The sequence below is a fragment of the Lutra lutra genome, chromosome 2 (genome assembly GCF_902655055.1).
Source record: "Lutra lutra chromosome 2, mLutLut1.2, whole genome shotgun sequence".
Classification (NCBI taxonomy): domain Eukaryota; kingdom Metazoa; phylum Chordata; class Mammalia; order Carnivora; family Mustelidae; genus Lutra; species Lutra lutra.
Window position 1 is genome coordinate 109,354,055 of NC_062279.1, and position 15,900 is coordinate 109,369,954.

General features: G+C 43.0%; 1 protein-coding gene across 6 annotated transcripts in view; it reads left to right on the forward strand.

The window, feature by feature from the left end:
• The first annotated feature begins 206 nt into the window (after positions 1–206).
• SEC24B (SEC24 homolog B, COPII coat complex component) overlaps positions 207–15,900 on the forward strand; it is a 90,361-nt gene continuing 74,667 nt past the window's right edge. For 5 of the 6 annotated variants that reach the window (XR_007125195.1, XM_047718189.1, XM_047718190.1 and 2 more), the window contains exon 1: positions 207–822. Coding sequence is in view for 5 of the 6 variants with exons in the window: in XM_047718189.1 (XP_047574145.1) it covers positions 696–822 (127 nt within the window). In the remaining variant the exon portion in view is untranslated. The remainder of the gene's footprint in view (positions 823–15,900) is intronic. The other variant, XM_047718193.1, reaches the window with a different exon arrangement.

A 15,900-nucleotide genomic window follows, 5' to 3' on the forward strand; every position in this document is an offset into this window, starting at 1 on the left:
GGGACCCTGAAAGCCATATTTCCTTTAGAGTTAAAAGTAAGGAGGGGAAATTCAGGATTAAAAAACAAAACCGAATCCAGGGGGAAGGGAGGACGGGTGGGTGGGGTCAGTCCGGTGCAGCGTGGCCCCAGGGCTCCGGATGTCACCCCGCGGCTCTCGGATCCCCCTCCCAGCAACGTCGCGCCAGGCTCGCCGCGCGCCCAGCCTCCGCACCGGTGGGAGCCGGCCCAGGTTTCCTTCTCCTACCGGGGTCCATCCCTCCCGCCTCACAGCGACCCTCGCTACGCCGAGGCCAGAGCTGTTGTCGCCAAGTTGGTGGTGAGGCCGCGGCCCCCCACTCCGCCTCGGGCCTGAAAGCGCCGGGCTTCCGCCGGCAGGGGGCGTTGCAGCGGCGGCCCGAGGCCCGCGGTGCGGGGACCAACCCGAGGCTGGAACCTCGCACTCAGCGTTGGGGGCGCGCAGCATCGCCGGGCGGGACCGGCCAGGGGTCAGGGGCCAGGGTCCAGGGTCGCGGCACTCGCGGCGGCCTAGCTTGGCTCCGCGGTGCAGCGCCGGCACGCCCGGCCGCGGTCCCGGGCGACTCCCTCGGTGACGCGGGGCGCATTCCTTCCTCTTCCTTTCGCCTCTCCGGCCCCGCCTTCCCTTCCCTCCGCCCACCTCCCCGAAGCGGAGCAGCAGCCGCCAGCCGCGCCGTCATGTCGGCCCCCGCCGAGTCCCCTCATCCGGCCGCCAGCGCCCGGATTTCGCCCAAGCTTGGCGGAGCCACAGCCTCAGGAGCCGACGCGCCCGCAGGCCCGGGCCCGGCGCCGCACCAGCAGAACGGTGAGGCGGCCCGCCCCAGCGGAGCGCGGGGCCTAGCGCCGGCGGGGCAGCCTACGCGGCCGCTCAGGACACACCGGGCCGGGCCCAGAGGGGTGATGGGGCGGGGGATGCCGGGGGTGGGGGCGAGGGTGAGGGAAGCCGCCGACAAGGCCAAGCTGGGGGCGGACTGTGGGGGGGCGCGGGGTGCGGGGCGCGGGGGGGAGGGGACGGGCACCGTGGCGCGGGGGCGGGGGCCGACCCGGGAAAGCTCGGGCCGGGGCTGTTTACGTAATGTGACCCTAGGCCCGAAGGCGTCCGGGGTTAGTAGGGGAGGTGGACAGGGAGGGGCCCAGGTCCGCTTTAAAAACCGTCGTAACCCGGCCTCAGCGCCGGCGAGTTGCCCCGAGCGACCCTTTCGCCGGCGATAAGGCGAGGCCGCGGAGTGCGCGGTCTGGGGAAGCCTGGTGTAGCCGGCGAGCTGCACGGATTGTGCCCTTCCCGTCTCAGGAAAATTGCTTTGATTTCTGCGGCCCAGCGAGCACGTTGCCTTGAAGGGAACTTAAGTTAGCGCTCAAGTTTGTAGACAAAAGGGTGTAAATATGCAACACAAGTGTAATCGTAATCGTGACCCAGTTCGGCCGCAGGCTCTGTCACTGCTGCTGCGGCTGCCGCTCTGGCGTTTGGAGTCTGCTTGTGGTGTTGGAAAGGGAGCAGGTGTCAGACGGATTTAAACGAACACCTTTAGATGGAGGGGGAGGGGGGAACATTTTTTTTTTTTTTTTCCGCCAGCTCCACTTTCAGAAAGACGACAGTGTGCCAGAGTTGGCCCCGCTTGGAGGGAAGCTTTCAAGGCCTTCATACAGGCAGCAGCCAGTGCGATTTGAAAGCCGCGTTCATGCTAAAGTCGTAGCATTTTGGTATGAGGGATATTCAAGTGAAAAACGATCATTTCTAGGATATTTATTCCCTGATCATTGCGATCTGAATGTTTGTGGGTGGCGCCGGGAAAGGAGGACCTCACGTTATAAACTTGATAGTATTTTAGATGAGAACCTTCGAAAGTCATGAAAAAGGCCCTGTTTTTGTAAGAGAACAAAACTACACTAGTACTTTTCAAACAGTTGTTAGACTGACCTGTTTTGTCCAATTTGTTAATGGAAATTCACTGGACTATATAAATCAGTTCAGCCAATATGTGGTTTTTCAGCTGACGCTTTTCAAACATGAATACCATTTATCCCGAGAATCAGAGGTTGAATTTTTTTTTCATAAAAGTGATGTCTTGGGCCGACTATCCTTTGGATCAGCCATACTTGTCAGTATTACATGCTTTACTTCCAGTAGTCATTGTTTACTAGGGTGTAGAGTGAACAGTGTAGTAGATTTTGTGTTCCTGTCCTGAACATTCATAAAGATATTTCTGAGCAGTGTTTGTCCTTGTAAACTTGATATAAATTGTTTTTCCTTTTAAACGATCTTCTGTGTAAAGGAACTGGCACGTTTATTTAAGGAGAGATTGCAAGTCTTTTGGAGTATTGTAAACCCATATTTAACAGTCATCCAAGGATTGTCTTTTCTTGATTTTCTGGGTATGCATTATTTTGTTAGTGAATGATTTTTTTTTTAAGATTTTATTTATTTATTTGACAGAGATCACAAGTAGGCAGAGAGGCAGGCAGAGAAATAGAGGAGGAAGCAGGCTCTCCGCGGAGCAGAGAGTCCAATGTGGGGCTGGATCCCAGGACCCTGGGATCATGACCTGAGCCCAAGGCAGAGGCTTTAACCCACTGAGCCACTCAGGTGCCCTGTGAATGATTTTTTAAAGTGGCAAATACGGATCTTAGCCTTATAAATTTTGTGAAGGCCCAAGAGATGCCAGGATATCTATTGTAATGAGGATATTAAATCTGTTAAGAACATTAGACGCCAAATATAGATGATGCTTTGTTTCTGATGTTTGTAATCATTACTTTAACATAATTCATTACTAGCATTTGTTGCGTATTTACCAGTTGGGTACTTAAGATTAGCCTAGTAGAAATCAGAATCCCTGCCTTTATCCTAAATTCACCCTTATTTTGTTGACATTCAAGTTGATTCTGACCTTGATGGATTTGAAGGGTAGGAATAGGAGGAGGGCAAGACTGTCTTGAGGCAGAGGTTACAGCATGAACTAAAGTCTCTAATTGTGCAAGTGCATGGCATGTTTAGAAACTAAGCTGTCAAGAGGCAAGAAGTGTGCTGGGTAATAGGGAGAACCCAAGGCATTGAAGCTGAAAGGAATACTTAAAAAGGGGTCAGGTTGCAAAAAAGCCTTAAATGTCATTGTCATGGAATTTGGAAATTAAATTCCTCCTACATTCCATCTCCTTCATAGGCCAAGAGAGTAAATTTTACCAGTTCTCATCACAAGAAAAAAAAAATCTGTAATTATGTATGGTGACAGACGTTAACTACACTTATTCTAGTGATCATTTTGGTAATTTATACAAATATTGAATCATGTTGCATACTGGAAACTAATAGAGCGTATGTCAGTTATATCTCAATTTAAAAAAGATAAAGAACTAGAGTCAATTTTTTTGTTGTTTTATGGAAGGTAGTAGCTTAAGTTGAGAAGTAACAAGGTCAAATATAGTTTTGGGTTTTTTTTTTTTTTTTGCTAATCTTAGAAAAGAAATTTTTTGCTGCATTGTATTGGCATTTATAGATAAAGATTAAGCAGTCCTTCGGGGTTTTGGTTTATTCTTTAGGCCTACATGAAACAGTTTGCCTTTTAATGTGTCTCTGTGGAATTCCAGACGTGGTGAAAAGAAACAGGTCAGAAGTGTGCATATGAAACATTACAGGAGACAGAATTGTTAAACTGGAATGGTGTCTAGTGATCACTTATTTTAATGGTTATCCAACATTTTAAAAATCAGATTTAGTTTTTCAAAGAAAGTAGCGGCTAGAGCACTGATGGAGAAATCTGAAAAAAGTGAACCTGCTACAGTTAAAATAGAGGTAGGGGTTTAGGTGTTCTTGGAGTGCAGTCTGAAAAACACCTGGTCCATTTTGTAGGTGTCCAGTTTTGTAGATGAAACCAAGATCCGGAAAGGTTAGGTGGGTATGTTTTTCACCAGTTCCTGTGTAAACTTTGTGAGGGCTGCAGTTTTGTTGCCCTTGTCACTGCTGTATATTCAGGTATTCATTAAACATTTGTTACATCAAGTCCAATTCAGTCTTCCTAATTCCTCCAGTTCTCTTTCTATTAAGAGACTATAGAAAGTCTCTTTAGAGACTTTGACCTATTTTTGCAAGGTTAGGGAATAGGCAGAAAACTGAGACTTCATTATCACTTTTGTTTTCTAGGTTTACCTGCTCACATGCTTTCCCCCCACTCATTTGAAGATACAGTTTGACTTGACCCTGTGACGTAGTTGTCTTAAACTTCCTTTTGTGTACTTGTATTTCTATACTTCAGTTTTTCACTGAGCAGCTTATGGGCTTTCAGAATTATTTATATTTCCATATGAAGTGTTAGTTGAATATTCTTCAGATTTTACTCCACCTTTTGAGATTCTCTCTAAAGCCCAGTCCTCAAAGAAGGGAAGATTGAGTGAAATAATATCCTGGTAATATGATGGTGTAATTCCAAAATTTCTCCCAGTTGACTTAAATTAAAAGAGACATTTTAATTAGCTTATTTATTTATTTATTTTAAAGGTTTTGCTTATTTATTTGACAGAAAGAAAGGCAGCAAGAGAGGGAACCCGAGCAGGGGGAGTGGGAGAGGGAGAAGCAGTCCTCCCACCAAGCAGAGAGCCCGGTGCGGGACTCAGTCCCAGGACCCTGGGATCACAGCCTGCGCCAAAGGCAGAGACTTAACAGACTGAGCCACCCAGGTGCCCCTGAAAGAGATAGTTTAAAAGCTTTTGATGGTGGGGGGGGCACTCAGATTTAACAGTAAACCACTACCGCTTCATTCTATTTAAGAAGCAAATGGTACTCATTTTCAAATGAAAACGTGTTTTCTTCTTTCCATATGCCTTTTCCAGGAATGATACTACTGGCAGTTTTATCATTTCTGTAGCCAGTCATGTGAGAAAGATGAGTTAGTAATGGGAATTACTGGGATCCATTATGGAAGATATAAACATACCTTTCGCTCAGTAGTACTATCTGGTCAGTTATAGGAAACACTTCAGCTTTGAGAGCACATGCAAAATTTAAATGGATAAAAATCTCCCTAGTGTGTCTGAAGTAAGTTCCTTTTGCTCAGAGCAGGATCTGTGTCTCAGGTTTCTAGTCTTCCTTTATAGCTTAGCAGAAGCATCAGGTCCTCTGGTGAAGATATTGCCATGGTGTAATGTAACCATCTGGATACAGCATTTCCTTCTAAGCTGATTAATATCTCGAGAATCTTTTTTTTTTTTTTAAGATTTTATTTATTTATTTGACAGAGAGAGATCACAAGTAGGCAGAGAGGCAGGCAGAGAGAGAGAGGAGGAAGCAGGCTCCCTGCTGAGCAGAGAGCCCCATGCGGGGCTCAATCCCAGGACTCTGAGATCATGACCTGAGCCGAAGGCAGCGGCTTAACCCACTGAGCCACCCAGGCGCCCCAATATCTCGAGAATCTTAAAAATCATTCCTTATATAAACAAGTGCCTTTTATCTGGGTTTAACTTTTCTTTTTCATTGCTGTTTGTGTTGCATTAGTTATTGCGGTATCTTATTCCCACTCCACACCCTCCCTACCCCCTGGTTTCTGAGACTAGATCTGTAATAATTTTTGTAAACCCCATTCCTTGCCACTGATTATAGTATTTCAGCTAACTTCATTTTCCTAATTATCTGTAAACCCTGAAGTATTAGAAGCCTAAAGACACTGAAATTTTTGAGCCAGTCTTCAATGGACTTTTCTAGAAATGAGAGCATCCTCACAGTCAGCCCTGCATGTGAGAGCAGATTGTGTTTTATTCAGAATTGTCAGAAGGTGTGGGCTAGTGAGAAGGTTGATGGCTTTGATACAGCTCCAGGTTTTGTAGAGGTAATTACTTTACATCTCTGAGCTGAAGGGGATAATAATACCTTCCTTCTAGAGTTGTTGAGAGAATTATATTAAATAAGTAACTATTTTTAAAGTACCTGGTGCTTAGCAAAATGAGATACTTAGCAAATGAGAGTCTCCTACATTCCATCTCCTTCAGAATACCAGGATATAATTTCTTCAGATGGTGGAGACTATATGAGTTTTCCTCATCATATTCCCAATGGCAGCAGGCAGTAGGCACTCAACTGAGTAAGTGAACTTGGCTTCATATTCACTATTGTTTTTGAAGACGCCCCTAAAAGGATCTGTGTAGGGCCAGCTCTCCCTATCCTTTCCTATATTTAAGGCTCAATCACTGTTTCCATCTTTTTATTATCTTATTCCCCTGCCCAGCCCTTCCTCCCTCCAACAGATCTGCTCTTGGAAGGTTCCCTCTAATGGCCATCTACCTCAGCTAGCTGGCTTGTGGGAAGGTGGATTTAATTGGTTTCAAGTTTTCTAAAATTCTGTGCTGGAAGGTGCTTGTAATAGGAGCCAAGGAAAAGCAGGATGAGGTAGGGAAGCGAGAGGGAGTAGTAAAATGCCTTGCCTAAGCCAATGGCCAAGTTGTAGCTTGCTTGTTGTTTCTAGTATTTCTGAGAAACAGGTATTGTGAAATGAGCTTTGGAACCTGCAATGCCTGGCCTTTTCACTACTTACCAACTCTTTGAATCTGTATATATTAATGACCTTGCATGTTCTTATTTGTAAAATGATGATAGTGCTACTTCACAGGGTTGTTGTAAGAATCATGTAAGATTATGTAGAGAAAATCAAAGTACTTGGCATGTAGTAGGTTCTCAACCAGTATCTGTTTTCTTTTGGTCCCGTTACTCTTTTTTTTTTTTTTTTTAAGATTTTATTTATTTATTTGACAGAGTGAGAGAGATCACAAGTAGGCAGAGAGGCAGGCAGAGAGAGAGGGGGAAGCAGACTCCCCACTGAGCAGAGAGCCTGATGCGGGGCTTGATCCCAGGATCCTGAGGCCATGGCAGAGACCTAACCCACTGAGCCACCCAGGCACCCCAGTCCCGTTACTCTTAACACTCTTTATTAAAGCAGCCAAAGAGGAGAACTGATGGACTTAATGCAGTGAGATTTCATCCAAATGGTCATATAGACTGTGTCTGGCTCTGTCTGCCAGCAGTGACTGGGACAGTTAGTTTTGTAGCTATTAGTCTTCCATTAGAAAAGAATAATCCAGGGTATCCAGATGTGATTGGAATTCCTCATTTTAAAAAAGATTTATTTTAGAGAGAGAACACGTGGAAGTGGGGTGGGGCAGAGGGAGAAAGAGAGAGAGAATCTTCAAGCAGGCTCCCCACTGAGCACTGAGCCTGATGTGGGGCTCCATCCCAGGACCTTGAGATCATGACTTGAGCCGAAATCAAGAGTCGGACGCTCAACTGACTGAGCCACCCAGGCACCCTAGGAATTCCTCATTTTTAAAATCACTAAGGGGCACCTGGGTGGCTCAGTGGGTTAAGCCTCTGTCTTCAGCTCAGGTCATGATCTCAGGGTCCCGGGATCATGAGTCCCGCATCGGGCTGTCTGCTCAGCAGGGAGCCTGCTTCCCCCTTCTCTCTCTCTGCCTGCCTCTCCTGCCTACTTGTGATCTCTCTCTCTCTCAAATAAATAAACTCTTTTTAAAAAAATAAAAATAAAATCACTAGGGTTGTGGTGGTCATCTGTTTTTTAGGCTTGTAAAAAATGTATATTTTAACAACATTATTGATACTTTATTGCCAGGGGTCCTATATCCAAAATATTGAGTAATCAGTACTACGTGTACTGATGACTGAATGGATACCAGCCTTGACACCAGAACAGGATTCTGTAAGCCTGTAATGTTCCAGGCTTTAGTCTTTTAATTAGCTGGATCATGAGGAGGTCTTGCGGGTCTGGGGCAAGGGACCAGCTTTGTGGGGTATAACGGGAAAGCAGGATCAGGGCTGTGTGACTATTTACTGGTGGCATTCTTTAACAAGAATGATTGTTAAAATGCATAGTAGCTGGATATTGACCTATTTCTTGGTAGTTCAGTGATGAATAAATTGTGTTCTTATATCTGATTCTGCCTCTCCAGGTTAGTATGAATGTGTGTCTGTAGGATAGAGGAGCTTATACTTTGCTGACCTTGATGTTCTTTTTAAGGTGCTGAAAAAAAAAAACTTTAATCTGACTTAAAAAATATTGAAATGTGATTCAAGAAAAGACTAATGAAACAAATATTCTTGATATTAAAAATGTTACTTCTGGGGCACCTGGGTGGCTCAGTGGGTTAAGCCGCTGCTTTCAGCTCAGGTCATGATCTTGGGGTTCTGGGATCGAGTCCCGTATCGGGTTCTCTGCTCCGCAGGGAGCCTGTTTCCTCCTCTTTCTCTCTCTGCTTGCCTCTCTGTCCACTTGTGATCTTTCTCTGTCAAATAAATAAAATCTTAAAAAAAAAAAAAGAAAAAAGAAAAAAAAAGTTACTTCTGGGACGCCTGGGTGGCTCAGTGGGTTAAGCCTCTGCCTTCAGCTTGGGTCATGATCCCAGGGTCCTGGGACGAGCTCTGCATGGGGCTCTCTGCTCGGTGGGGAGCCTGCTTCCCTCTCTCTCTCTCTGCCTGTCTCTCTGCCTACTTGTGATTTCTCTCTCTGTCAAATAAATAAGTAAAATCTTTTAAAAAAATGTTACTTCTCTGACAAGGGAGAAGATGAAGAAACTCATTTAAGGAGAGCTTATGATTTTTTTTATAAATGTATAGTGACTAGATATTCCATAAAATATTTACCTTGTAAATTTGGATTTTCATGTCTGGCTTGCTTACAGCAAGAATAGAATAAATTTTTCTTTGGTGGGAATCTAGTCTCTAGAAAGAGATTATGTCCCTGAGGCAGATATATCCTTTGGGTAGATCTTGTGATAATTTAGTCTTACCAAGAAGGGCATAGATGTCTAGTGATAACCAGAGGCTGTATCTAACTGGTATCTAACTGATGGTATTAGCCAGGCTGACCAGCTAAGTACCTCCATTGAAAGGTATATAGCCTGTTTGTTGAAAATCTTATGTTTATTTCTCAAGTCAGTTTGGTAACAGTGAGTAGATAATGTGTTAGAATAATCTGTTTCCTTTTTTATACAGACATACCTCACTTGAGGCTAAGAATGTAGAAGCTTTTCAGAGATTGTATATAGTCTGAGTTTTTCTGCTTTTCAGTGATTTGTTGATGCTCTTATTGTGAGTCACTGTTAAGCCATTTGGTGGATGCGGTAATTATATTACTTCATAGATTCTAAAACACTTTTTTTTTTCCCACATTTTTATCTCTGAATTTGGGGAGCATCTTAGAATTGGTAATTTTTTTTTTAAGATCTTATTTATTTATTTGTCAGAGAGAGAGAGGCAGGCAGAGGGGGAAGCAGGCCCCTGCTGAGCAAGGCATCCGATGTGGGACTCATCCCAGGATGATCCCAGGACCAGGGATCATGACCTGAGCTGAAGGCAGACGCTTAGCTGACTGTGCCAAACAGGTGTCCCAGAATTGGTGAAATTTTGAAATTGGCTTTACTGAAACTGTAGAAGTTATAGTACAGTTTTTTTTTTTTTTTTTTTTGAAAAGCTGCCATTGACATCTGATGTGGTGAGGTGAGGAATGGCCTGGTACTATGTTCCCATCCTAATCTTTGAAATCTTTGCAGCTAAGATTAGGAAGTGGGGATATTATCCTGGATCTGGGTGGGCCTGATATAATCACAACAGACCTGATTAGAGGGAATCAGAAGGAGTCAGCCAGCAGAGAAAGTAATGAGACCACAGAAGCAGAGGTGGGAGTGATGTGCTTTGAAGATGGAGGAAGGGGACACAAGCCAAGGAATGCAGGTCGCCACTAGAAGCTGAAAAAGGCAGGGAGAGGGATTCTCTTCTTGGAGCCTCAGAAGGAACCATCTCTGCCCATGACACTTGGACCTTAGCCCCATGAACTGATTTTGGGCTTCTGACCTCTGGAACTGTAAAATAATAAATTTGTGTTGTTTTAAGCCACTAAATTTATGGTAATTTGTTATAGTAGCAGAATATACCTTGTACGGGGCGCCTGGGTGGCTCAGTGGGTTAAGCCGCTGCCTTCGGCTCAGGTCATGATCCCAGGTCCTGGGTTCGAGCCCCGCATCGGGTTTTCTGCTCAGCAGGGAGCCTGCTTCCTCCTCTCTCTCTGCCTGCCTCTCTGCCTACTTGTGATTTCTCTCTGTCAAATAAATAAATAAAATCTTTAAAAAAAAAAAAAAGAATATACCTTGTAGGTTTAAAAAGCAGCACCATCAAAACACCTTAGATATAATGAAATACAATATATTACTATTTTTCTTTCGTTTCAAGTGATGTTCTTTTACTTGAATTAGTAGAGTAAAATGTGTAAAATGCCACAGTAAACAAGTTCAAATGTACAAGAACAGATTTGTTCTTGTACTAGAGTGTAAGTTGCTTTAAGTAGCGGAAGCTCTTAAAGTTTTGTGTTCTTTCTTTTTACTTACCATGTAGTCCTTGTTGATCCATCATGATGAGGGAAATGCCTGATTCAGAAATATTTTATGATTATTTACTAGACTTTACTAGACTCAGAATATAGGAATCGTTTCCATGAACCAGGCACTATGCTGAGCTTTAGGGATATGATAGAGCCGAGAGCAAACTAGACTTCTTCTTCACTGAGTTTGCAGTCAGACAGTTACAGTAGCATGTGAAAAGTGCTAGCATTGTGGTCCAGGATACTACAGATGCAACATTAAGTAGCCATTCACTTGCCGGGTTAGCAGATGTTTTCTAGAAGCAGAGCTGACCTGAGATCTGAAGAATGAGTAAAAGTTGATCAGATGAAGCGGGGAAGAGGGAATTTTTGAAGATTCCAAGTGGGGGGGGGGGGTTGGTCAGAGGTGAACAAACACAGTTTGAGAAAAATTTAGTATGGTCAGAGTGCGTGTGGAACAGTGTTTTTCTCAGCCTTTTTATACTCAGGGCTACCTTAGTGCTAAAATTTTAGGTGGTGGCATTCTTGAAGGAATTAAACTTTAGACACTTGTATTTTTAAAAAGCGGATTTTAGAAAAGTATCACATGTTTATTTCCCCTTCAGAAGGCTTTACAAGGCAACTTAACTGTATTCTGCGCTTACCAACCCCTTTGATGGCCTTTTGAGGTAAAACTCTCGCATATACTCTTTCCTGATATGTTGTGGCTTCTTTGCTCCCTTCCTGCTAGGTCATCATTCTGTGTCACTTTGACCTAATGATAGGCTCCTTTGGTTTAATAAAATTACGTTTTATTTACTGATACCTCTGTGTCTCTTAAATAAATAAAATCTTTAAGAAAAAATTTCTTAAAAAACATAAAAAGACTGCAATCAAGGCGTCAGCAGGGCTGAATTCCCTCCTCAAAGCTGAGGGAGAGTATCCAGAGACTATCCGTTTCTTTGCCTTTTCCCACTTTTAGAGGCTGCCTGCATTCCTTGATTCATGGTCCCCTCTTTCTGTCTACAGAGCCAGCAACATCTGGCGCCATCTCTTAGGATCTTCTGTAGTCACACCTCTCTGACTCTTTTCTGCTTTTAAGGACTCTTACAATTACGTTGAGCTCACCTGGATAATCCAGGCTTTTCTCCTGATTTTAAGGTCCGCTGATTAATGATCCTGATACAGTCTGCAACCTCAGCTCCCTTTGCCATGTAATGTATCATATTCACATGTTCTGTTGAGTAGGACATGGACATTTTGGCGGTGGGGCGGGGGTGAATTATTGTGGCTCCCAATGTCTTACAGACTTACGTTTAAAATTTTGAATTTTTTCTTGATGGCAAGAAAAACCATTAGAAAACTTTAAACAGAGAAATAACATGACCAGATTTGCTTTTTAGGAAGATCACTCGGGTTATGTGTGGTGCAATCATTTGTCTAAAAAATAGTGTCATAGAGGGGCGCCTGGGTGGCCCAGTCAGTTAAGTGTCTGCCTTCAGCTTAGGTCATGATCTCGGGGTCCTGGGGTCGAGCCCCATATCAGGCTCCCCGCTCAGAGGGGAGTCTGTTTCCTTCATCATGCTCCACTCCCTGCCCCAGCTTATGTGTGTACACACTCCCTCTCTTTCTCAAATGAATAAATAAAATTTTTTAAAAGTTGTGTCAGTTTAGTAAGTCATTGCCAGCACTTTTTTCCGTTTATGCTTTAAAAGCTTATTTTGCAATAATTTTTAGATTTGCAGAATTGTTGCAAAGATAGTACAGAAAATGCCTTGTTCTTCACTCAGCTTCCTCTAAGTATTACATCTTCTCATGTCTTAACATCTAACAAAATCATGGTACATTTATCAAAACTAGGAAATTAACATTGCTGAAATACCATTAGCTAAAACTATACCATTTCCACTATTTTTTTTTTCTGTTCCTGAATACAGTCCAAGGTATCTTGTTGCATTTAGTTGTCATGTCTCCTTAGCTTCCTCTGATCTGTGACAGAGCCTTCGTTTTTTGTTTGTCTTTAGGGCTTTGACAGGACCAGTAAGTTATTTTGTAGACAGTTCCTCACTTTGCTGATGCTTTCCCATGATAGGCTGGGTGGATTCTTAAGAATTTATGAATTTTTATGAATTCATGAATTTTTAGGAAGAATAGCACAGAGGTGAAGTGTCCTTATCACATCGTATCATATCAGGGATTATATGTATCCGCTTGTTTTATTACCAGTTTTGTTAATCTCTTGGACACTTGATTGAAGTATCTTAGCTCAGACCTCTATAACAAAATGCCATAGATGGGGCGCCTGGGTGGCTCAGTCATTAAGCATCTCCTTCTTATAAGGATACTAATTCCATCATGAGGGTCCTACCCTTGTGACCTGTTCTAAGTCTAATTACTTCCCAGAGGCCCCATCTTAAAACTATCAAATTGGGGGATAGAGTTTCAACTTATGAATTTGAGAGGACATATTCAGTCTCTAATAGAGGCTGCCAAGTTCCTCCACTGCAAAATTAATATTTTTTTTCCTACTGTTTGTTAGGAGTAACTTAACTTCAGCCCACATTCAACAGAAGGGGATTAAGAATTACACTCTTCTTTCTGCAGTTAGGTGTATCAAATAATTTGTAGGTATATGCTGAAATCACAGTAATTCGTAAATATTCTTGGGGAGATACTTTACTATCCTGCTGCTTCTTAAAATTTTATCCACTAATTTTAGCATTCCTCAGTGGCTCGCACCTGCAGTGATTTTTACTATGGAATTCTAATGGTAATTTTCTCTTTTCCTCGTTTATTCTACATTTATTATTTGGAATTTTTCCATATTTTTCCATAAGGAAGACTTGCCCTCTTTTTTTCATTTTAAAGTATTTTTAGTCATTTATATTATTTTGGACTCATGAATATTTACTTTATTCTTTGAATTATAATATAGCACTATCATTATTTATATTTGTTGCTCAAATTGTTACAGTTTTAGCCATTGACATCTCTTTGAGGTTGTCTCCTGTGTTTCTCTGCTGCCACTGTTGTGCTTTTCGACTGCTTCCCTACTTTCTTTTTTTTTTTTTAATTTTTAAAATTTTTTATAAACATATAATGTATTATTAGCCCCAGGGGTACAGGTCTGTGAATCGCCAGGTTTACATCACAGCACTCACCATAGCACATACCCTCCCCAATGTCCATAACCCCACCACCCTCTCCCGACCCCCCTCCCGCCAGCAACCCTTCAGTTTATTTTGTGAGATTAAGAGTCTCTTATGGTTTGTCTCCCTCCCAATCCCATCTTGTTTCATTTATTCTTTTCCTATCCCCCAAACCCCCCCACTTTGCATCTCTACTTCCTCATATCAGGGAGATCATATGATAGTTGTCATTCTCTGATTGACTTACTTTGCTAAGCATAATACCCTCCAGTTCTATCCACGTCGTCACAACTGGCAAGATTTCATTTCTTTTGATGGCTGCATAGTATTCCATTGTATATATATACCACATCTTTCTCCATTCATCTGTTGATGGACATCTAGGTTCTTTCCATAGTTTGGCTATTGTAGACATTGCTGCTATAAACATTCGGGTGCACGTGCCCCTTCGGATCACTACGTTTGTATCTTTAGGGTAAATACCCAGTAGTGCCATTGCTGGGTTGTAGGGTAGTTCTATTTTCAACATTTTGAGGAACCTCCATGCTGTTTTCCAGAGTGGTTGCACCAGCTTGCATTCCCACCAACAGTGTAGGAGGGTTCCCCTTTCTCAGCATCCTTGCCAGCATCTTGTCATTTCCTGACTTGTTAACTTTAGCCATTCTGACTGGTGTGAGGTGATATCTCAGTGTGGTTTTGATTTGTATTTCCCTGATGCCGAGTGATGTGGAGCACTTTTTCATGTGTCTCTTGGCCATCTGGATGTCTTCTTTGCAGAAATGTATGTTCATGTCCTCTGCCCATTTCTTTTTTTTTTTTTTTTAAAGATTTTATTTATTTGACAGAGAGATCACAAGCAGGCAGAGAGGCAGGCAGAGAGGAGGAAGCAGGCTCCCTGCTGAGCAGAGAGCCCGATGCGGGGCTCGATCCCAGGACTCTGAGATCATGACCTGAGCCGAAGGCAGCGGCTTAACCCACTGAGCCACCCAGGCGCCCCATCCTCTGCCCATTTCTTGATTGGATTATTTGTTCTTTGGGTGTTGAGTTTGCTAAGCTCTTTATAGATTTTGGATACTAGCCCTTTATCTGATACGTCATTTGCAAATATCTTCTCCCATTCTGTCAGTTATCTTTTGGTTTTGTTAACTGTTTCCTTTGCTCTGCAAAAGCTTTTGATCTTGATGAAATCCCAATAGTTCATTTTTGCCCTTGCTTCCCTTGCCTTTGGCAGTGTTGCTAGGAAGAAGTTGCTGCGGCTGAGGTCGAAGAGGTTGCTGCCTGTGTTCTCCTCAAGGATTTTGATGGATTCCTTTCTCACCTTGAGGTCCTTCATCCATTTTGAGTCTATTTTTGTGTGTGGTGTAAGGAAATGGTCCGGTTTCATTTTTCTGTGTGTGGCTGTCCAATTTTCCCAACACCATTTGTTGAAGAGGTTGTCTTTTTTCCATTGGATATTCTTTCCTGCTTTGTCGAAGATGAGTTGACCATAGAGTTGAGGGTCTATTTCTGGGCTCTCTGTTCCATTGATCTATGTGTCTGTTTTTGTGCCAGTACCATGCTGTCTTGATGATGACAGCTTTGTAATAGAGCTTGAAGTCCGGAATTGTGATGCCACCAACTTTGGCTTTCTTTTTCAATATTCCTTTGGCTAGTCGAGGTCTTTTCTGAATCCATATAAATTTTAGGATTATTTGTTCCATTTCTTTGAAAAGAATGGGTGGGATTTTGATAGGGATTGCATGAAATGTCTAGATTGCTTTAGGTAGCATAGACATTTTCACAATATTTGTTCTTCCAATCCATGCTTCCCTACTTTCTGACACTTCAAGATACTCCATTTGTCCTTGCCCTATCCCAGCACCAGAGTCAGTCCTTTGTCCTAGGAGCCCTGGTTCCTTCTTTCAGGGCATGGTATTTAGAAACTGAGAATTGGGCCCTGAAAATATTGTAGCTCCTGGCATATCACTACCTCAAGTCTTTCTCAGTAGACAGAGTCAGGAGACATATATTTATCTACTAAATTATGTATGTAAACATCTCTATAATTATATCTACATCTGTCCCTCTGTGTATATATATTACCTAAACATCCTTCAGTTAGGTTATCCTACATGTAATGCAATTAGACTGATCTATCAGTTTTTATTCTATCTATCCTAGATTATCTTTTTTTTTAGAAGTTTGTGCATAGTAGCTTCTAGTTTGTTTGATTTTTTTTTTTATTTTATTCATTCATTTGACAGACAGAGATCACAGAGAAGCAGGCAGAGAGAGAGGAGGAAGCAGGCTCCCTGCTGAGCAGAGAGCCCGACACAGGGCTTGATCCCAGGACCCCAGGACCATGACCTGAGCCAAAGGCAGAGGCTTTAACCCACTGAGCCACCCAGG